General features: G+C 45.9%; 1 protein-coding gene and 1 non-coding gene across 2 annotated transcripts; one reads left to right on the forward strand and one right to left on the reverse strand.

The window, feature by feature from the left end:
* Nucleotides 1–51: 51 nt before the first annotated feature.
* DDX27 (DEAD-box helicase 27) lies at nucleotides 52–19,300 on the reverse strand. Its single transcript, XM_004370260.3, has 21 exons — nucleotides 19,145–19,300; nucleotides 15,685–15,831; nucleotides 13,532–13,591; nucleotides 13,114–13,279; nucleotides 12,801–12,841; nucleotides 12,588–12,674; nucleotides 11,689–11,794; nucleotides 9,380–9,553; nucleotides 8,432–8,582; nucleotides 7,516–7,615; nucleotides 7,246–7,387; nucleotides 6,292–6,445; nucleotides 5,370–5,451; nucleotides 5,084–5,261; nucleotides 3,252–3,358; nucleotides 2,925–3,027; nucleotides 1,797–1,891; nucleotides 1,579–1,702; nucleotides 987–1,074; nucleotides 318–392; nucleotides 52–184 (listed from the first exon to the last, which is right to left on the reverse strand). Exons 1-21 carry the CDS (start codon nucleotides 19,235–19,237, stop codon nucleotides 166–168), a joined length of 2,292 nt encoding a protein of 763 aa, XP_004370317.1. The 5' UTR covers nucleotides 19,238–19,300; the 3' UTR covers nucleotides 52–165.
* Nucleotides 7,778–7,848, forward strand: TRNAE-UUC (transfer RNA glutamic acid (anticodon UUC)). Its single transcript has one exon. It is a non-coding gene; the product is annotated as a tRNA-Glu (tRNA).
* Nucleotides 19,301–22,793: the final 3,493 nt, after the last annotated feature.

Raw genomic sequence — 22,793 nt, forward strand, 5'->3', positions numbered from 1 at the left:
CCCCCACTGTTTGTTTGTTTTAATGCACAAATGACACAAAGTTTTAAAGAATTTTTTTTTTCTTTTTTTTTTTTTAACATGGAGAAAAGATAGGCCAAGCCAGGATGACTTCCCACAGGGAAGGGATTTCAGGGCTGCCCCACCAACTTCTTCAGGCCACCACAGCTACTTCCTCCTCTTATACCTATTAAGAAAATCAGCAGAATTAAGACCAACCCCCACGACTAGAAAGAGGAAGAAGCTCCTTTCCCAGAAAACGTTTCTTCTCCAACCCCAAACAGTCACAACGCCTGGCCTTCCAAAACTGCAAACATTACCTGGATTTAGATTTGAAGTTTCCTCCTCGCCTCTGGTGGGGCAAGCCCAGCTTTTTCCTTTCTTCAAAGGAAGGGCTGTGAGAGAAGATGAGCAGCTGAAACAGGCAAGCTGTGGGACAGACGGGTGCCACCTCCCCACCACAGCCAGCTCCACGTGCAGCAGCATGGCACGGGAATGGCCATTTTCAGGGCCTGGCCTGTACGCACTTGTACCTGATAACATGGCCTTGCGGAAGTTGGGGCTCAGCTTTAAAACAAGGTGGAAGAGGTCCGTCCTTCTCTTGCATATAATAAAACTGTGGGAAGCTTAGTCCCTCCCCACATTCCCAAGAGCAAGCCAGGATTCTTTATGGTTGGGGTTCTACAGGACTGACCCTGAGATGTCAGAGCTGTCTTTCAGGGGAATCATCTATTTCTGAACCTGAAAACGTGCCATTTCCCCTCCGAGGCCGGACGGCCTCAACACTGTCACGAGCAGCAGGACCTAACACCTCTTCCTCCTGTTCTCACCCTGCAGTCCACAGGGAGGGAGAAACAGGGCACATGAGTCCTTGAAATTACGTATTATAAAGCTCATTGAGTATGAGAATTGGAGGCAGCAAAAAGAGGGAGAAGAGTCACAGCTTTCATCAAAATACCAAAGGGCTCCATGACGACTTAACACCCTACCCAGCTCGATACTGCTTCAGGGCCTTCTTGCTAGTGTTGGTGAGCTCTTCGTCAAATACAGATTTCTTCGCCTGCTTCTGCTTCTTGGCTGTGCACAGAGAGAATGGGTTAGATATGGCCGTGTTTGGCCTAAGTTCCAAAATCCCCTTAAACTCAGGATAATGGCTCCAAGCTCAGTGGATGCTCTAGCCTGATGACTTACTGACATGAAGGCAGTCATCAGATCCCAGCAAGAAAGTGGTAAGGAATCAGAAGAACCAGGTGTTTGCAAGAGTCCAAAGTGAAATGGACCACTTAGATGGGAAATGGGCCAAAGGCTGTCTTCATTCTATCCTTACCAGCGCCTCCAAGTAGCAATTAAGGACTTAGGCTCTGGAGTCAAAAAGGCCTAGGTTCAAATCCCAGTTCTCCCCACTAACCACGGGGTCACTCTTTTATTGGAGCCAGTAAAAGGACAGCTGTACACACTGGTATATAATTACTCAAAAAAAGTGGGATGTTATCATCATCCCTCAAATTCTCTCCCCGACCACAAGCACAGGTTTCAGGGAGAACCTTCCTATAAGCTCCTACAGGCTCCCTGGCTACCTACCAGGGCCTCTGGCTGGCTCCTCCTCAGGCATTGCTCGAGCCCTCTTGGCCCTGCGGCTCCTCTTGGCCAGCCGCTCAGCAAACATCTGCGCCTTGAGGATTTCGAACTGGGATCTTTCCTCTGCCTAGGGAAAAGGGTGAGGTGTGAGGGTGGAACAGACCAGAAAGCCCCCGACCCACCTGCCGTGCAGACCAAACTCCAAAAGGAAGGCTGCTCACTGTCATTTCCCCCTTCTTCTTGGCGTCCTTCATAAACTTCTTCCTTTTCTTCTTTCCTCTTAAGGCGAAGTCAAACTCCTGCAGAGCACTGGCAACTGGGATGAGAAGAGAGCACGAGATTTCAGGAACCGTTTTATATCTATTTTAAAAGTACAATAAGAGGTGCATATAGATTTAAATTGGTCCTAAGGGCTTAAAACGAAAAGCAGGAATCACTTGCTCTTCTGGTGGTCACCACCATCTCACTCTCCAACGTGCCTGTTCCACTATATCCCGACTGAACCACTGGAGACGTTTGAATAGCATCCATCCACCTCCTGTTATCACAGATGAGGACTTAGTCACTTGTACTACCTCACAAGGAGCCTTGGTGGCACAGTGGTTAAGCACTCAACTGCTAACCAAAACGTCGGTGGTTCAAACCCACCAGCTGCTCCATGGAAGAAAGATGTGGCAGTCTGCTTCCTTAAAGATTACAGCCTTGGAAACCCTGTGGCGCAGTTCTACTCTGTCCTATAGGGTTGCTACAAGTCAGAGTCAACTCAACTGCAACAGGTTTTATACAACCCCACACCTTCCCACCCACATAGCTGTAACTATTTTTAACAAAATATTTAACATATACACACACCATTATCATCAAATAAAGTCTTTTTTTTTTAACAATTTTATTTTTGTTGTTGAGAATAAGGACAGTATTTCTTAACTGACTGGTACAACCGCTATGGAAGGCAATTTTGCAATACCTAACAAAATTGCAAATACCCTCTGAGCCAGCAATTCCACTTTTAGGAATTTATGGTGCAAGTCAGAGATACTTGCTTAACTGTGAGAGGGCACACTGTAGAAGTTTTTACTATGTCACTGTTTATAAAAGCAAAAGATAGGGAACAATCGCAATATCCCTCAACAGGGGACTAGTCAAATAAACTATGTTCTACCTATATGATGGAAAACCATTTAGCCATTGGGGTGGCGGGGGAAGCAGCGATATATATGCATATGTAGAATGATCTTCATGCTATGAAGTGAAAAAACATGTCGAACAATGTGAACTCATTTGTGTGAAAAAAAAGGGGGGGGCGGGGAGAGAGATGGGGAATATATATTAAATATCTCCTGACTTACTCTTCTCTTTCTTCCTCTCTTCTTTGGTCTGGAACCAGCTCCTCTCTGGCTCTTGGTTCAGGGCCTCCTTCCCCTTTTCCAGGAGCCGCTTTGCTGTATTGATCTGTGGGGACAACAAAAGGAGTCAGTATGGCCACTGACTGCCACAAAACCCACATCTGGTAACAAATAATATGGCAGTGGCAGGAAGCTACTGCCTGCCAAGGCTGGGGGCTCTGATGATACGTTTGCCAGACAAGAGGTGTCAGAGGAGCAGAACGAGCAGGGACTGACACAGCGTGCTGCCTGACGCAGCACTGCAGGCGAGAGGCCTGCTGGCAGCCGCACCTGGGCTTCCGACTGCTGCATCTCCTTCTCCTCAGCCTCCAGCTGCAGGACAGCATACACGTCCTTCTCCATTTTCTCAATTTTGTCCCGAAATTTGAGGATGACATCTTGAGGGACGAAAATAAAAAGGATTTAAAAATAAGGGTGAATGCTGGGTACCCGCTGCCATCAAGTCGATTCAGACTCATACCAACCCTACAGGACAGAGGTGAACTGCCCCATAGGGTTTCCAAGGTTGTAATCTTTGTGGAAGCAGCCTACCACATCTTTCTCCCAAGGAGCGGCTATTGGGTTTGAACTGCCGACCTTTCAGTTAGCAGCCAAGTGCTTATACTGGGGCTCCATAAATGCTGTGTAGCGGATGAAAATAATGTAGGGGTGTATTTACTAACACAGAAAATGTTCTATGTGTGACTTCTCTGTTTAATGCCTGACAAAGCCTTCCTGTTACTCTTGGAATAAATTCCAGACTTCTAAGAGTGGCCCCTGCCTACGGCTCTGATCTACTTCTTTCCCCACTGCCCTCATTGCTCACCGTGCCCTGGGATCTCTGACCTGCCTTCTCTTTTTATCACATGCCTTGCTCTTGCCCCAGAGCCTTCGCCTCTGTTCTCTCTGCTTGGACGATCTCTCAGGGCCTCTCATTCTTATCATCCAGGACTCAGTTCAAATGCCATCTGCTCAGAGGACTTTCCTGAACAGCTTTCCTAAAGCAGTCACCTCTCCCCCTCCACACTCAGCCACATCTACCATTAGCTTATTTACTGTCTCTTTCTCCCACCAGAGTATCAGCTCTGTTCTGTTCCCTGCTGTACCTGCAGCACCTACAATAAACAGTACCTGACGCACAGTTGTTGTGAGGTGCCGTCGAGTCGGTTCTGACTCACAGTGACCCCACAGGACAGAGTAGAACTGTCCCATAGGGTTTCCAAGGAGCGGCTGGTGGATTTGAACTGCTGACCTTTTGGTAAGCAGCCGAGTTCTTAACCACTGCACCGCCAGGGCCCACAGTAGTGCTCAATAATTATTTGCTGACTGAATGAATGAAATGGAAAAGAAACAAAAAAAGACAGACATGAGTGGAAAAAAGACCTGAAGGAGTATGTACGTAAATGTTCACAGTGATGAGCTCTCTGAGGTAGAATTATATTGTTGCTCTTATTTTATTTACTAATTACCAATAACGAACACATCTTATTTCTCTAACTCTGTAAAAATCAATTTTAAAAAGGATGTGCTTTGTATGACCCCTACGCCCTAGAGGCACAGTGGTTAAGCACTCGCCTGCTAACCAAAAGGTTGGCAGTTCGAACCTGCCAGCCACTCTGCAGGAAAAGACTTGGCGATCTGCTTCCGTAAAGATTTACAGCCTTGGAAACCCTATGGGGCAGTTCTACTGTCCTACAGGTTGCTATGAGTTGGAATTCAACTTGACGGCAATGGGGGCAGATCAGAAGAACAAAAAGAATGAAAGATATCCTAAGAGAATGAGACTTGACCTCCTCCCCACTCCCTGCCCCCCACCAACAGGAAAGGGTTAGCGGAGATTTTGCCCCAAGAAGAGACCTTTTCTTTCTAAAGTCTGGAAAAATAACTATGAGTGGGGCAGTGTTTGCAGCTCTACTGTTATTCCCTTTCAGACAGGGAGACAGAAAAGCCCAGAGGCAAGGTGAGACCTGTCCAAGAGCTGGGATACAAACCTGGCTCCTGACTGCAAAGCACCTGCTCTCACCCACTACACTCTAAGCCTTCCCCCGTCCCATGGGTCTGATCCAGAACCCTGGCCATCCACCCAAACCACCCTGAGCCGCGACGATCATAGTGCTGCTCACCTTGAGGCAGTATCCGGGCCTTCACAGGGGCCTTGGCAGACTTCACGATCTCCTTCAGCATCTTCCGCTCCTCTTCTCCCACTAGAGACACCGAGCGCCCAGCCCTGCCGGCACGCGCCGTCCGCCCCACCCGGTGGACATAGTGCTTGATGGTGTTGGGCATCGTGAAGTTGATTACCTAGGACGTCAAAATGGAGCATCAGGCAGACCTGGGAGAAGGGGGCAGGCTGTGCAAGGAGATAAAGAGGATCCTACCAAAAGTTTAAGGAAGATGGGGCTTGCTCACCGTTTTCACACCCTCGATGTCAAGTCCACGGGCTGCCACGTCTGTGGCCACTAGGATGTCAATCTGTTCATCCTTAAAGCGCCTAGAAACAGCCATAGACAGAGATGCTCACCCAATGCCTTACTCTGCAGGGGCCCGAGCCAGGAGAGGGCAGAGCGGGTGCAGACCATCACAGTGGGTGGATCCGATACTCACACCAACCCCTACACAAACCATCAACTAGAACAAGCGTAGTTCTGTGTACACAACCTTAAGCAGTAATTCTCACACATACTGAAGTTTGGGAACCACTAGGCTAGACTATCCGAAGACGCATATGCAAATGTCTCAGCCTTTCTTTAAAAACAACTCGCAGTTCCCTTGTGATGAACAGGGGTAGGTGGAAAGCTCTGAAGGGTTCCTCCTTGCCTACTGGGTTCACTCCTTTCTGCTTTATGGTAATGCCACCAAAATCTTAACGTCTTGGTTATTGTGAAGATTCAGCAGGAAATCACACGGAAAAGCACAGCACAGGGCATGGTGAAGTAGATGCCCAAGAAATGGCTGCTGGCTCGAACTCTTGTTCTGTCAGGCCCGGATACATCCACTGCTCCGGGAAAGGTGTCGAGCACAGACCACGTGCCGTGTCTTTCCAGGTGGAGTTTCCTGTTGTGGCCCCACTCAAGAGCTCCCACACGCAAGTACTGGGGCACAAGCATCACCTTCTGTCAGCCTATGAAGTCAGAAGTGTCAGCGTATGGAAGACATGACCGTATAGGGCTTGGAGTAACGTTTTTAAAGTGGGCAACTGAGGACTTTGCATGCCCTGCGATCACTCTAACATAAGCCTCTGGGTCCTATTTTTCCTCTATCAACTGAGGAGAGCACCCCTCTGGCCTGGCTGTGGAGGGTGGTGGGACCTCAGCCCCACCCCGAGCTTTACCGGAGGGCCTCCAGCCGCTGCGTCTGGGACAGGTTGCCATGGAGCTCGCCCACCTGCAGCCCCATGAGCCCCAGCAGGATGTGCATGCGGTGGGCCTGCTTCTTGGTCTGGGTGAACAGCATCACGTGGTCGGTGAACGTCCTTGTCAACAGAGCTGGCAGGGGGAAACAGTGAGCAGACAGTCATCTCTGAGTCTCCTATTCAACTCCCACACCCTCCCCAGCTGCTAGGTGTCGGGTGCTGTGCCTGGCATGGGAGACAGGCAAGGCCCCTGCCCCTGTGGAGCTCATACTCCAGAACAGAGACCAAGGCCAATGCCCAAGGGTGAGAAACACCATGAGAGAGAGAGAAGGGAGGATGGGGGTCACCCACGGGAAGATTCCAGGCAGAGGAAACAGCAAACATAGAGGCCTCAAGCCCGATGGGTTTCAGAAAGAAGGTGACCGTGGCTGGACAGCAACACCTGAGGTGGGGAGGGCCCATCACGGGGGTCCGGCGGGACTCACTAGGGAGCTTGGATTTTAGCAGAGGAATCTACTGGAGGGTTGTGAATAGGGAAGTAACAGGAGTGAATGTTCACTTACACGCGATCATTTCAAATGACCTGTGGTGCGGAAGGGCTTACAAAGTGGACAGAGTGGAAGCAGGAAGAGCAGTCAGGAGGCCACTGCAGTGATCCAGGGACAGACAAGAGTGGCCTGGACTCAAGTGCCAGAGGGGCAGGTGGTGGGAAGCGGCTGGGAGTTCAGCAGGACATAGAAAGTACTGGATAGTGGGAGGGAGGCGAGGTGATGAGAGAAGAGGAAAGACTCGTGGAGAAAGAAGAGAGTGGCAGGGCCACTTACTCGGTCCGGAAGTCTGGGAGGAGGCAGCACAGGGGAAAAAACCGGTGTGGACACCAGAAGGCCAGGGACCTGCCCACTCCCCCACTCCCAGCCTGCCCCACGGCTTTACCCGCCACGATGGCTTCCCGATCCCCTTCTCGATTGGGGCGGATCCGGATGAATTCCTGCCGCAGAAAGGGAGCCACATCCGTGTTGCTGTTCACAAATATGCGGACAGGATTCTTCAAGGAGACCGAAGCCAGATCTTTCACCTGCCAAGCACAACGACAGGGACGGTGACCCCACTGTGAGAAGATGGGGAAGAAGCAACACCGTGCTTGTCCCCAACCACCACCCTCAAGCCCAGCCTGGGCCCTCGGCACTGGCCCTCCATTCATACCTCGTCCGTCATCGTGGCCGAGAAGAGCATGGTCTGGCGGTGGTGGGAGCACATTCGGATAATCTCCTTCATCTGCTCCTCAAAGTACTCGTCCAGCATCCTGGCGAGCAGGGAGAGGAGGGAAACCACACACACAGACTGAGTTCTTTTCTGTCACGGTAGTGCAGAGGTAGAGAGAACCAGACAGGCCTTTGTTTCGTGGTTGTTGCTAGTTACGTTTCACTCTCATTTGTTTTATTCCCATTATTACTATTGCTGGGGAGCAGTGGTGGTTCAGTGGCAGGATGCTCGCCTTTCATGCGGGAGACCTGGGTTCAATTCCCAGCCAATGTACCCCAAGCGCAGCCACCACCTGTCTGTCAGTGGTGGCTTGCATGTTGCTATGATGCTCAACAGCTTTCATCAGAACTTCTAAGACAGAGTAGGAAGAAAGGCCTGGCAATCTACTTCTGAAAAATCAGCCCAAGAAAACTGTATGGATCACAATGGGCTGATTCCCATTGCATGTGAGGTTGCCATAAGTCAGTGGCTGACTTGACAACATTACTATTGCTGTTATTATTTTACCTTTTCACCAAGATTCACCAAGAATTATCATCATACCATACTGGCTGGATCTTTTTTTGTTTTGTTTTTGCTTAATTATTTGCAAATAATTCAACATAACACTTTACCCCAAATATTTCAGCAAAATAAGAATAATGACCTACATGGCCAATGTCATTACCACACCCAAAAAATTTAACAGTGCTTGAATAATATCTAAAGTCAAGTCCCTATTAAAATTCCCCAACTGTGCCCAAAATGTCATTTGACAACCATCGTTTAATTTTTTAGTCCAGGAACCAAAGTGCATGCACTACATTTGGTTGTTACGCCTCTCTCCAGATGCGGGGCCCCCACCCTTCAGGTGTACCTGTCAGCCTCATCCAGGATGAGTACCTCAATGCTGCTCAGGTGGAAGGAAGGGCAGTTGTGGAGGTGATCAATGAGCCGGCCCGGGGTGGCGATGAGGATGTCAGGCGCAGCCCGAAGAGCTGCTTCCTGAGATTTCACGTCCAGGCCGCCTGCACAGAGAAGAGCCCCAAGGCGGCCAGTTGAGTCGCTCACTCGCGTTTCCTGTGCACCTGCCACCTGCCAGGTCCATGCCGACAGCAAAGGAAACGGCAGAGACTGGCAGAGTCTCTGCTCGCGTGGACTGTACAATATATTTGGAGAGTCATTATTTCATTATGATTTTGCTAAGTGCCTACAGGGTAGCTATGAGCTGGAATCGACTCAACAGCAACCGGTTAGGTTAGGTTAAGTGCAAAAATGATAAAAATGAGGACACAAGGCCTTCAGAACAGAATGACTCCAACAACCAGGGGCTGAGAGGCAGCTGGGAAAATTCATGCTATCCTTGCATGTGTGTGCAAAAATCACCCCTGACTTCCAACTGCCTGAGGAAGGTAAATGGAGCACAGCCCTACTCTGACACACACGGGGTCATCACGAGTCTGCCGCTGAAACTGAGCGAAAAGAGGGTACAATGAAGAAGGTCAAATCACAAGACCATGTGACTTCACTGGTGAAACGATGCCCAAAACAACCGATAACGTGATTCATTACTCCCACTAACCAACAATTAGAACCTAAATCCTTTCAGTATCAAGAAAAATAAATAACATTTTCATAACTTTTTCAAGGTTGCTTAAGTCCCAATTACCCTTTGCCCCCACTATCTGCTATTAAAATGTCATCCCAGATTGTAAGTGGATGCAATCAACACGAGGGGCCTTTCCCGACACTGGTTATCCTCAGAGAACAAGGCCTCCACCAGGCCACGGTCTCTCAGGCTGCCAGCCCTCGGCAGGAAACTCACCCACAGCCAGGCAGGTGGTGATGCTGCAGAACTGGGCCAGCTGCTTGGTGACAGAGTGCACCTGGATGCCCAGCTCCCGAGTTGGAACCAGCACCAGCACACGGGTTACTGCAGCCTGGCGGGGTTTGTAGATCAGACGCTCCAAAACGGGCAGGGCAAAAGCAGCGGTTTTACCTGGAGGACAGGCAACAACAAACAATGAGAAGGGGTTGGCTCCTTCAAGCTTTAGGTGTTCACTGAGCACAGAGAACCTACATATCCAGTCAGGGAGAAATGAAGCAACTCATCTTTCACATTTTTTGGTGCTGAAAATATTAATTTGTTACACATAAACATGTAAAATACAGTACAACATGAGTATATGCATACGTAAAAATGCCCACTTAGACTTATGGGGAGTCCCTGGATGGCACAAACAGTTAAGTGCTGACTACTAGCTGAAAGAGTGGCGGTTTGAATCCACTCAGAGGCACCTCGGAAGACAGACATGGCGATCCGATTCTGAAAGGTCACAGCCTTGCAAACCCTATGGAGCAGTTCTACTCTGCACACGTGGGGTCGCCATGAGTCAGAAATGACTCGACAGCAATTAACAACAAGACTTGTGAACTTTACTATATATAAGTTACACTTCATTTAAAAATAAATAAAAACTCACAAAAGTAAAATATACCACGACATACACACAAAGGAGGACTATACGGCTGCACTAGTACTGATAGGAAAAGATACCCAAGACATCTCAAGTGAAAAAAGCCCCACGCTGAACGCTGAACGGTGCATAGTTTCCTATCTTTTGTATAAAAAAGAGAGAAGTATTCATGTACTTATTTGCATTTGAATTGAAATACATGTCTATTACATTTGCATTTGAAAAAACTCTGGAAGATGTCTAAGAAATGTGGTTAGGGTGAGGGGGTGGAAACTGGGAGTCTTCTATTGCATACCTTTCTACAGTATTTGATTTTTGAGCCATGTATATGAATCATCTATTCAGAAACAGAAATTTTAAAAAAGAGAAAAAAAAAAAGAAACTAATCAACACAAGCCAGAATTCCTAAAACCCTGGTTTGTCATTTCTTCAAAATACAGAACTGAACCTGGCCTTCTCAACCTCTGAAAAGCCCTGGTTTCATCCACCTTTATTTTAGGATAAATTACTGTAAACAGAATAGAATAACTCTTAATAACACTTTTCAGAGTTAGGATATGTAGCCAAACTGCCTCCAAAAAGAATCATTTAACCTCCTGCCAGCACTGTGTGAACGAGCAAAGTGCCACAATTCTTGATCTTTCACAAAAATGCAAACCAAGCATCAGTAAAACAAAACTGTCCTTGGCTTTAGGATGCAAAGAGGCACACACTTGGCCCCAACTGGCTTTGTGGTTTGGAAGAAGAGACCAAGCGCAGCAACGAGTGACCCAGGCAGTGCCGACCACACACACTGCTGTCATTTGTCATCTGTGGCCCGAAGAGACAGGACTGAGAATGGCTGAGCCGTCCCATTCAGGCCCGTGTGAAAGCTGATTGCTGTGCTTTGTGGGAAGAGGCCGACTCGCCCCGTTCCCCGTTCCTTTAAGCATGGATTTGCAGTGGGCTGGCCTTTGGTTTCGTTTTCATCGCTGCAATTTACAGACTGCACAGTTCAATCTGTCCCCCGACCGCCTTTCCGGCAGGAACCCGACAGAGCTAATCCCAGTCTCCCTGAGCCACCCCTAGCCCTGCCCCAGTTCTCAGCCTCCGGGATGGGCAGTCCAGGCTGTGCTCTCCTCCCAGGCCCTCCCTCCAAGGGTGATTCCCCTTCCCTCCAATTCCCTCCAGCTACAGGCAGAGGGAACAGAGCGGCAGAAGCCAACTAAACAGTCTGTGAAGAGCTGCTATGAAGACAAAATGGAAACAGGTCAATTCGAAGTTCCCAGAATCTTCAAAAGCCAAAAAAACCAAACCAGTTGCCATCAATGTGATTTTAACTCATGGCGACCCCATGTGTGCAGAACAGAACTGCACCCCATAGGGTTTTCAAGACTGTGACCTGTCAGAAGTAGATGGTCAGGTTTTTCTTCCAAGGTGCCTTTGGGTGGGTTCAAACCATCAACCTTTCAGTTAGTAGTCAAGCGCTTAACTGTTTATGCCACCCAGTGACTCCCAAAAATTTTCAAAAGCCATTAAAACCATCAATTCAATGAAGTGCTGTAAACTCTTTAAATAGTAAAAAAAAAAAAAAAAAAAAAAAAAATTAGCAAATTGGCCTTCTGGTGTTATTCTGGGTTCCACATTCTTCTGCCCCCTTGAGTCCCTATGCTTTTACCTGTCCCAGTGGCTGCACAGGCACAGATGTCCTTCCCCAGCAGACCCACAGGTATACATGCCTTCTGGATCGGGGTGGGCTGCTTGAAGCCCATGGCTGTAATGGCCTGAAGTGAAAACACAGTGTCAGGCAGGAGAGAAAGGGAGTCTCAGCACGAAACAAACAGGGCAGGTTTCCAAACAAGTGATAACTATACCAATCCCTCCTACGTATTCACTCAACAAACATTTATCAAGTGCCTACTATGTGCCAGGCACCGAGTTCTAGGCCCTGAGAATACAGCAGTAAAGCAAAGAAGTAAAACCTACCCTAATGAATCTTACAATCTGGTAGAAAGAAGCAGATCAAAAAATAAACATATGTCACATGGAGATAAATGTTCTGGAGAAAAATATGGCAGTCCAGGGGATGGGGAGTGCAGAGGTAGAAGGGCATGGAGTCCAATTTAAGTCGTCAGGGAAGGCCTCATTGAGCAAACAGATACTGAATATTGAGTAAACCCTGAAGGAGGTGAGGGAGCAAGTCGAGTGGCTTTCTGGGGGAAGAGTGTCCTATGCAGAGGGAACAGCAAGTGCAAAGGCCCTGAGGAAGAAGGCTGCCTCACCTGTTTAAGGGTCAGCAAGGGCGCCAGTGTGGCCAGAGCAGAATAAGTGACATCCGAAGGGATCAGAAGGGGCAGGGCCTTGTAAACCAACGTAAGGACTTTAGCTTTTACCCCAAGGACAACTGGGAGCCACCAGAGGGCTTGGAGAAGAGGAGGAACATGATGTAACTTATTGTTCGAGAGGGCTGTCCAGCAGCTGTGAGAACAACAGAGCTTAGGGAGGCAAGGCGAGAAGCACAGGGCCCAACTAGGGGGCTACTACAATAATCCCATGGTTACCAAGAGAAGCCGCTACCTTCAGAAGAGGTCGGGAAAGGTTCATGTCCTGGAATGAGAGGCTCTCGTCATACTGAGATGCATCTTCAAAAAATCCTCCAGCTTCCTACACCACGAAACCAGAATCAGAGAAGGAGAACACAGCACAAAGAGCCCAGGAAAACCAAATGGCCTTAAAGTCCTTTCAGGTTGCAAAAACAGAGCTGCACATGGTCTCCAAGCCCACGCTTACCTGTCCTTTCTTCTTCTTCCTCTCCTTTACTTTGAGTGTATCTGCGGAGAAAAACATAGCTGGCAACCACAGCCCACACTTCCTGAGCACTTACAATCTGCCAGACACTGTCCTAGGGGCTTTACATGGATTTACTCACTGAAACCCCACAAGAACCCGATGAGGGGACTACGCTCATCAGCCTAAAAGAGAACTTAAAGAGTTCCACACAGCCAGGAGGGGAGCTTAAATATTCACTATGCAAACACAGGAATTTCTACAAAGTAAAGGCAGACGCTTCCCACTTCTCCGTCCCTGATTCTGTAACACCCACCTGCTTTGGTGAGGATGTTCTCATCCGCGGAGGAATAGTCGGTCTCTGAATCTTCATCTTCTGAGCCGTCTTTGTCTTTCCCTTCAAGGTCTTCCTGCTCCTCCGGCTCAGAGCTCTCTATTGCTTCTTTCTCCTTCTCTGACTTCGCAGACCTGGCTTCTTTATGCTGGAAAAAAATAACAGTAAAGCAAGGGCAACTACTAACTCAGGAAATCTAGAACCGAAGGAGAACAATATTATGCTCTACAGCCTTCTCAGAGTGCTATGTGGACTCTTGGGGAATGCTAATACTAAGCACAGAGAAGCCTTCCTATACCAGCCCCACCCCAACTCAGGCCCTAAAGAGAAACAGTGGGGTCATCTCGAGAGCAAAGCTCAGGACTTAATGACAAAGACAGTAGCTGTCTTCCTTCCTCACCTGTGTTTTCCTTTGCTTTCGAACTTTCTCAATCTTCTCATCTAACGTCGTGGCTGCTCTCTGCAGATGAAAATCAAGAGATGAAAAAGAAATATTCATGTGGGAAAGACAAAGCAAGGCTTCTCTGAGGGTCAGGTATCAAACGCTAATAGAAAAATGACTTGTTTGTCCTGGGACAGATTGATCAATCTGTGGATTATCCATGACAAAAACACTTATTAAATAAATAAGTGGTCTTTTTGTGAAAATAATTTAAGTTAAAAGGAATCAATAAAATGGCTACATTTTAGAAGGTGTTTACTATTCAGAACAATATAATTACCAAAAGATGCCACATTATATCTGAATGCTACTTGGAAAAATCCTTCCCCTTGCCAATCAGGCATAACATAGCCTTTTAATTAAAATGTTGAAATCCAAATAAAATCAGGTAATGTTGCATATTGTTAAAACTTCAGAAAGGATAAGTAAATGACCAAAAAAACTCATTGCCATTGAGCTGATTCCAATTCATAGCGACCCTGTAAGACAAAGTAAAATTGCCCCATAGGGTGTCCAAGGCTGTAAATCTCAGGGCTTCTAATCAGTTTGTTCTGGTTCAAACCCCTGCTGAGAATTTGCATTTCTAACAAGTTTCCGGGCAATGCTAATGCTGCTGGTTAGGGACCAATTCTAAGAACCACTAGTAGAGCAGTGGTTCTCAAAATTTATTATACAGAAGAATCACCTGGGGATTTGTTAAAATGTAGATTTTGATCTAGTATATCTGGGCTGGAAATGCAAACTCTCAGTAGGGGTTTGAACCAGAATGAACAGTTTGTTCTGGTTCAAATCCCTGATAAATCCTTATGGAAGTAGACTGCCACATCAATCTCCGACAGAGCAGCTGGTGGGTTGAAACCGCTGACTTTTCTGTTAGCCTCCGAGCACTTAACCACTGCACCACCAGCGCTCACTCAAACTGCTATAGCACTTACCAAAACTGTAATGAGTGGTGTAATTATCTAATTATTTTCTACCTTGCTATACCATAAGCTTCATAAGACGGAGTCTGTAACTACATGAGGTCCCTACACTAGGGTCTGGCAACAAAAATACTTGTCACATGAATCCGGAATTAACTTCCATTAAAACACAGAACAGGGGAACAAACAGTTCCTAATTAATTTGTAAAAGAAAAATTTCTTTGGCATTCTCTGAAAAAATAACAAAAAGGGAAAAAAAAGAAAAATCTTCTCAAGATGACCTTGAGAAGGCAATCCTGGTTTATTTCAATCAGAACAAGAGCCAGCAGAGTCTAGATAACAGTGCTCTGAGCAGGCAACATTTCTCCTTGAAGCATGTGGAATGAAAAAGAACTTTGATGCATCTTCTAGCTTGTTAATCAGATTCCAAGAATTGCAGGGAATCTTAGCAAGGGAGCAGATGATCATGACATTTGTGAGTAGCTTTGGCTGTGCTGTGTGGGAACCAGGGACCCTGAACAATATGCCACATGAGACTGCCTGGTGAAGTGACAGAGAATGATAATATCTGTGGGCTCCCAAAAACATGATTACCCAGGTGGCCCACTAGGCTGTCTTCAGTTCCTAGATGACAAATTGATATAACCTATAGTTATATCACCTTAAAAAGTCACCAGTTTAACATTGCTCTGTCCAAGTCCAGCAATTAATGCAATGTTCGGTGTTCCTAAACAATTGGGCTAGTATCACCAGATTTCCTCTAAGACTTTTTTGTTTATGTTTCAATGTCCACAAAATCAAGAAAGGCCTCTCAGTATATACGCTGAAGTAAGCGTGAGCTCACTTCCCCAGGAAAAACTGTAACGGGCATTTTATAACTGGTAGCATTTTATAATGAAGGAAATAAGATATTTTTAATACTTCTGAATGTCATCTGTACACCAATGAATGTGCCTGCCCGTAAAGACTGTAATAAATCCATTTTGCATCATTTTATATTTAGTTTGGCTTTAATCAAGACGGTGGATTACGTGTGACCATCTGTCTCCACCTGTCAAAGCTACACCACACATTTCAAAGGAGCCCAAGTATCTGCTGGATACAAGCAAATGACAAAAGGCAACGAGGTCCAGGTTTGACATTGAAGCCCACTGCCCAACCTCAAAGCCCAAGGTCTGTCAGCCTCACCTTCTTCTTGAGCTGGCTCAAGACATCAGCCATGGCCCAGCTGCCATCGTACAAGCCCTCCTTCTCAGTGAAGATAAAGTCAGGGTTGAAATCGGCACTTCGGTTCTTTTGCAAGGCTTTCTGCCTTCTGCCCAACACAATGGGTCCCTGCGAAGAGGGAGAGGCAGAGTGACTATCAAGACATGGGGCGGAGGTAAAGGAGCACTAGAAAAGGAGGAAGGAAATGAGGGTACCCGATAAAAGAATAGAAATTGAATTATTTGATCCCAAGCCAGTGAGACCAAACAAAACCACACCCTTGCTGTCGAGTCGATTCTGACTCATAGAGACTCTGTAGGACAGAGTAGAACTGCCCCATAGGGTTTCCATGGAGCAGCTGGTGCATTCGGAACTGCTGAGCTTTTGGTTAGCAGCCGAGCTCTTAACCAGTGCAGCACCAGGGCTCCAGCCAGTGGGAAGGGGGGAGAAAAAACAAAAAGAACAAACAATCCTAAAAATGCATCAGGGAAAAAAGGATGTTAAAAAAAAAAAAAAAATCTGGGATAAACAGAAAGCAACCCCCAAAAAAGAGGGTAGAAACAAATACAAATATATCAAGGAATAATAATAAATGTAAATGGTCAGACCTCATCAGCTAAAAGATAATCAGACTGGATTTTTAAAACCCAGCTGTTTACAAGACACATATCTAAAACTTAAACTCAAAAGAACTTTTGAAAGTAAAAAGACAGGCAAATAATAAGCAAAAGATAGCTGGTATGGCTAGATTAGTTTCAGACAAAATAGACTTTAAGGTAAAAAGCAATACTGTACTAGGAAAAAAAGAGTCACTAAAGGATCAAGGGTAAAATTCATTAGGAAAATAGAACAATAACACAGCCTCAAAATATACAACACAAAAACGGACAGAATTACAAGAAGAAAATGACCAATCTATAGCTGCCAGGCAAGATTTAACACACCTCTCTCAATAACTGATAGATCAAAAAAACAAGTAAAACTGTAGAAGATTTGAGAACACAATGAACCAGCTTCATTCCAATGAACATGTGGAGAACACTGCACCCACCAATTAGAGAACGTGCATTCTTTCTGAGTACACGTGGAAGAGTTTTTAAAAAAAAAAAAAACACTGATCATCCAGAGCCTTTAAGCAAGGTCTCAATAAATTTCAAAGAATCAGTATTATACAGTCTCTGTTCTCTGTCCACAATTCAATTAAGTTAGAAGTTAATAAAAAAAGATAATCTTAAAGACCCATATATTTGAAAATTGGGAAGGGAAGAGGGCTGGCTGAATTATGGCTCCAGGAGGATAAACTGAGAAAAAGCCAAGAATCTAAAAAGTAATATACTAATAGGAGGTCTTACTTGGGGTTAAACAATCTCATAGAACTCTGACCCCTAAACTTTACTAGTTCAATGACTATATGCCATTTCTCGGGTACCTAGTTTAACTACTGATATTTGTATAGCACTGCATGTTTAAAAAAAAAAAATCCTTGGCTGGCAGAAGGTAAAGAAGACCCTACATCAGTTTGTGTTGGCTTCTTTTAAGATCTGGATAAACTGAGAAAGAAGCAGGGAAACACAGTGGAGGTGGAAGAAGAAGGGCAGCAGGGAAAAGTTGAAGCTCCAGTTTTGAAACGATCATTTATCATATTTGCTTTAGATCTTTCTTATAATCGTTTTCCATCCAAGAAATTATCTATTGAGTACCTAATATACACGAGGGCTAGGCACTAGGGGTAAAAGAATCATCAAGCCCCAGTCCCTGCTCTCAATCTCAATAAGCTGAAACCTTAGTGGGCTAATTAATAAACAGTTATCATCTCTTGAGGACTTACTGAGTATACTATTCTTAGTTACATATCATACATGTATATTTGTTACATATGCACATACACGTCATCTAAGTCTCACAATAACCCTATGAGGTGCTACCCTTATCTCCTTTTACAGAGGGAAAAGTGAGGCAAAAAAAAGGGAAAGTATTTTGCCCAGGGTCACTACTTGAGATTCAAGCCCAGACACTTAGGTTCAAGGGCCCAAGCGCTTATCCACCATTCTGAAATGCCTCTGAACAGGCAGATGAGTAAACAGAAAATTTCAATATTATATAAATGGTATTGCAGAGGGATAATGGGGGCCATTTAACCATTTGGGGAGGAGGTGGAGGGTGTCAGGAAAGGCTTCCAGGATGAAGTCATTTATTAAATCTGATAGATGACTAGAGGCTTCTAGACAAAGCAGAGGGAAGAGTGTTCCAGGCAGAGGAACAGGAGGGGGAGAGGCTCAGAGTAGAGAAAGAACAAAGAATATGCAGGTTTCTGAAAAGTGAAGTAATTGAGTCTGGCTGGAGTGTTGACAGTGAAGGCGAGAGCTGTGAAAGATGGGACTAAAGGAGGAGGAAAGGAGCAGATCGTGACGGATCCTGAAAGCAGGTTTTGATGTTGGAGAGTTTTAACAAGAGAGGGCTCTAATGTGATTGTACTATGGAAAGATCACTCTGGCTGCTAAGTGGAGAATACATTAGAGGGAGGCAAGAGAAAGAGCTGGAGACCCTCTGTGTTAGGAATGCAAGTGTCCGGGCTCCAGGTAGCAGTGGCCTGGACCAGGGTGGGAGCAGTGTGGATGGACAAGAGATTTACAAGAGATGCACAAGCTAGCTTGCAGAGCACTGGAGGGCGGTGAGGAGGAAAAAGCTGTCAAGGATGGCTCCCAGGTTTCTCGTGGTTTTTACAACAGTTGAGATGGGAACACAGGAGAAGCAGGTTGGGTGAGCGAGACTACAGTTCAGCTTTGAGGGAGCTGAAGTTGTAGAGGTCAAGGGATGTCCCAGCAGAGGTGTCAGGAGGCAGATAAGATCGCTCGGAGGGGGAACGTCTGGGCTGAATCTTTGAAAGGCAAGCACTCTTTTCATGATAGCACTGATCCCTTTTCAATTGCCACACTCCTTAATGTCGATAACCCCCTCACTCCAACATAAGCTTCAGGAGAGTGGGCCCTTGCTCGTCTTGTCCATTGCTACATCCCCAGTGCTTAACATTCGGTCTAGCACAGGTAACTGTTCAATAAATATTGGCTTAATGAACGTACGACTGGATGGATAACCATGAGGTCAGGAACGAGGCGTGACCTCACCCTGGTTCTCTATTACACAGAGCCTGAAACAAAATAGTACTGGGTTAAATATCAGTTCGGTGAATGGATGCCGAGTACACCAAAGCGACACGGAACGGCACCGGCCAAGGCGCGGAGAAGAGGAAAAGGTAGTGGCGATCAAACTGAGGAAGATCTTGGGGTCCTGGCGGGACCCTTCTAGGGATACCTCCCGGCCTGGAACGGGGCTGATGAGGAGTTGGGAGCAGGGGCCTGAGGAATCCTACGGAAAAGAAGAAGCCAAGGAAGCTTGAGACATCGGAATCGGGACCCTGCCCCCGCCCCCGACCAGCTCATACCTCCTCCTCCTCGTCTCCAGAGTCAGACTCTGGCTCCAGGGGCACATCTTCATCTTCGCCTATCGTACCAATTAAACCCAGCTCCTCAAACATGTTGCAGCAACAGCCACTTCCGGAAGCGAGCGCGGCGTGCTGTCAGGCCCTTACTTTTCTGCAACCTCCTCGTCTCACTGCGCATGTGCCAAGCATCACTTCCGTTTTCAGAAAGGCCCCTGCCGCGCCACCCCCTCCACTGCAGAGTGCGCGTGCGACAAAGTGGGCGTGGTTTTGGGGGGGTGATGCCATGAAGGAGGCGGGGCTTTGTTTTATGTAAGCAAGTTCCATCGTCTGGGTACTCAGTAAGCAATGAAAATCGAAATAGGTCCGTTGATAAGCTCAGTGTTTATGCCCAAACAAGTTGCGGAAGGAAATACAATAGAGGCTTAGCAGCGGTTTCTGAGTGGTAGAATTACAAGTGATTTTTATTTTTCCTCTTAGTTTTTTCCACAATAAACTTTTTTTGTAACCAAAAAGAAAATAATTAACAAAAATAAGGATAGCTAATATTTATATACCACTTTGTGCCAGACACTGATATAAATGCTTTTACATGTGTTAACCAATTTAATCCTCAGCAATTGCAGGTGGAAATTACCATTACTGTCCCCATTTACAGATGGGGAGACCGAGGGTCAGAGAGATCCCAAGATCACAGCCAGCTAGTAACAGTGCTACGATTATAACCCAAGCAATGGCCCCAGAGTCCTTAGGAAAGGAGGTCTCAGAGCGTAAGGGGAACTTTTACTCCCATCTCAGCTTGTGAAATCTTTTTTTGTTTTCTGTTAGCTGCCATCGAGTCTGCTCCTTATCTGTAACAGAATAAAAAGTTGCCCAGTTCTGTGCCATCTTCATGATGTTTGGTATGTTTGAGTCCACTGTTGAGTGCCTTCCAACCTAGGAGTCTCATCTTCCAGCACTATATGGAAGTATATAGTATTTGGTTGTAATCCGTAAGATTTTCATTGGCTAATTTTTAGGAATTCCAGAACACTTAATTGTGCTCATGAGGAACCTGTACAGAGATCAAAAGGCAGTTGTTCGAACAGAACAGGGGGATACTGCGTAGTTTACAGTCAAAAATGTGTGTGTCAGGGTTGTATCCTTTCACCATAACTATTCAGTCTATATGCTGAGCAAATAATCTGAGAAGCTAAAATATATGAAAAAGAACAGGGTATCAGGATGGCAGGAAGACTCATTAACCTGTGTTATGCACATGACACAACCTTGCTTGCTGAAAATGAAGAGGACTTGAAGCACTTACTGACGAAGATCAAAGACCACAGCCTTCAGTATGGATTACACCTCAACATAAAGAAAACAAAAATCCTCACAACTGACCAATAAGCAACATCATGATAAACAGAGAAAAGACTGAAGTTGTCAAGGATTTCATTTTACTTGGATCCGCAATCAACACCCATGGAAGCAGCAAGTCAAGAAATGAAAAGACGCATTGCACCGGGCAAATCTGCTGCAAAAGACCTCTTTAAAGTGTTGAAAAGCAAAGATGTCACCTTGAAGACTAAGATGCGCTTGACCCAATCCACGGAGTTTTCAACCGCCTCATATGCATGCAGAAGCTGGACGATGAATAAAGAAGACCAAAGAATTGACATCTTTGAATTGTGGTGTTGGCAAAGAATATTGAATATGCTATGGACTGCCAAAAGAAAGAACAAATCTGTCTTGGAAGAAGTACAACCAGAATGCTCCTTAGAAGTGAGGATGATGAGACTGCATCTCACGTACTTTGGACATGTTATCAGGAGGGTTCAGTCCCTGGAGAAGGACATCATGTTTGGTAAAGTAGAGGGTCAGAGAAAAGAGGAAGACCCTCAACGAGATGGATTGACACAGTGGCTGCAACAATGGGCTCAAGGATACCAATGATTGTGAGGATGGCACAGGACCGGGCAGTGTTTGTTCTGTTGTACACAGGGTCACTATGAGTTGGAACTGACTCAACAGCACCTAACAACAACAACAACAATTTTTTGTAAGTAGATCACCAGGCCTTTCTTCCTAGTCTGTCTTAGACTGGAAGTTCCACTGAAACCTGTCCACCATGGGTAACCCTGCTGTTGTTTGAACACCAGCGGCATAGCTTCCAGCATCAGAGCAACATGCAAGCCACCACAGTACTGACAAACTGAAAATCTTACTCACTCTTAAACCCAATTCATAATGACCTCCCCTAGGCATCTTTCCCTAAACATCACTTCCTAGACATAAAGTGAATCCCATCCAGACTCTGCTATCCATTGTCTAGAACAAGGGTTTTTCATTTGGAATTATTGGATGAACTTCAGGCGGCTCATGAGCTCCTTGAAATTCTATCAATGATTTGGTATTTATGTGACTTTTGCCGTGGAGAGGTATACCTCCCACTAGGGATCTCTAGGTAAAGAAATACTGGTTTAAGGAAAAGCACAACGAAGTGTTAGGTGTTGTTTGTTATTGTTGTTGTTGAGAATATACACAGCAGAACATATACCAATTCAACAATTTTTACAAGTACAATTCAGTGACATTGATTACATTCTTCGAGTTCTGCAACCATTCTCACCCTCGTTTTCTGAGTTGTTCCTCACCCATTAATATAAACTCTCTACCCTCTGTGTTTCCTATCTAATCTTGCTATGGTCAGTTTGATCCCACATAAATAGATCTTAAAAGAGCACAATGCTCAAGGCAGACATTCTTTACCAGTTAAGCTCAACTATTGTTTGGTTTTTAAGAAGACTTCAGGGGATATTTTTGCTTTAAGGTTTAAAGATTATCTCAGGACAATAGTTTCAGAGATTCATCCAGCCCCCATGGCTCCAGAAATATTGGCTTCCATAGGAATTTTAAATTCTGTTCTCCCTCTTTTCCCTTTTGATCGGAATTCTTCTATAGAATCTTCGATCAAAATGTTCAGTAATAGTAGCCAGACATCATCCAGTTCTTCTGGTCTCATGGCAAAGGAAGCAGTTTTTCATGGAGGCAATTAGCCACACATTCTATTTGCCCCTATTCCTGCCTCTCCTTCTGTCATGGATTGAATTATGCACCCCAAAAAATGTGTGTATCAGTTTGGCTGGGCCATGATTCCCAGAATTGTGTGGTTGGCCTCCATTTTGTGGTTGTAATTTTATGTTAAAGAGGATTAGGGTGGGATTGTAACACCACGTTTGCCCAGGTGACATCCAATGTAAAGGGAGTTTCCCTGGGGTGCGGTCTGCACCACCTTTTATCTCTCAAGAGATAAAAGGAAAGGGAACCAAGCGGAGAGTGGGGAACCTCATACCATCAAGAAAGCAGTGCCAGGAGCAGAGCACGTCCTTTGGACCGGGGTCCCTGCGCCAAGAAACTCCTAGTCCGGGGGAACACTAATGAGAAGGCCAAGAGAAAGCTTTCCCCTGGAGCTGACACCCTGAATTTGGACTTTTAGCCAACTTTACTGTAAGGAAATAAATTTCTCTTTGTTAAAGCCATCCACTGGTGGTCTTTCTGTTGTAGCAGCACTAGATGACTAAGACCAACTGTTGTACCTTGAATGACCCACGGCTTGCAAGCTTTTAAGACCCCAACCACTATGCATCTAACCAGGAGGTAGAACTAAACG

This window comes from Trichechus manatus, unplaced genomic scaffold, assembly GCF_000243295.1.
Source record: "Trichechus manatus latirostris isolate Lorelei unplaced genomic scaffold, TriManLat1.0 scaffold00008, whole genome shotgun sequence".
Taxonomy (NCBI): Eukaryota; Metazoa; Chordata; class Mammalia; order Sirenia; family Trichechidae; genus Trichechus; species Trichechus manatus.

Coding starts and splice junctions, on each gene's coding strand:
- DDX27 (XM_004370260.3), bottom strand. CDS start 19,237: ATGTTTGAGGAGCTGGGTTTAATTGGTACGATAGGCGAAGATGAAGAT. Junction 8,583..9,379: donor CACCACCTGCCTGGCTGTGG/GTGAGTTTCCTG, acceptor TTCTCTGTGCAG/GCGGCCTGGACGTGAAATCT. Junction 5,452..6,291: donor CAGCGGCTGGAGGCCCTCCG/GTAAAGCTCGGG, acceptor GGCTGTTTCTAG/GCGCTTTAAGGATGAACAGA.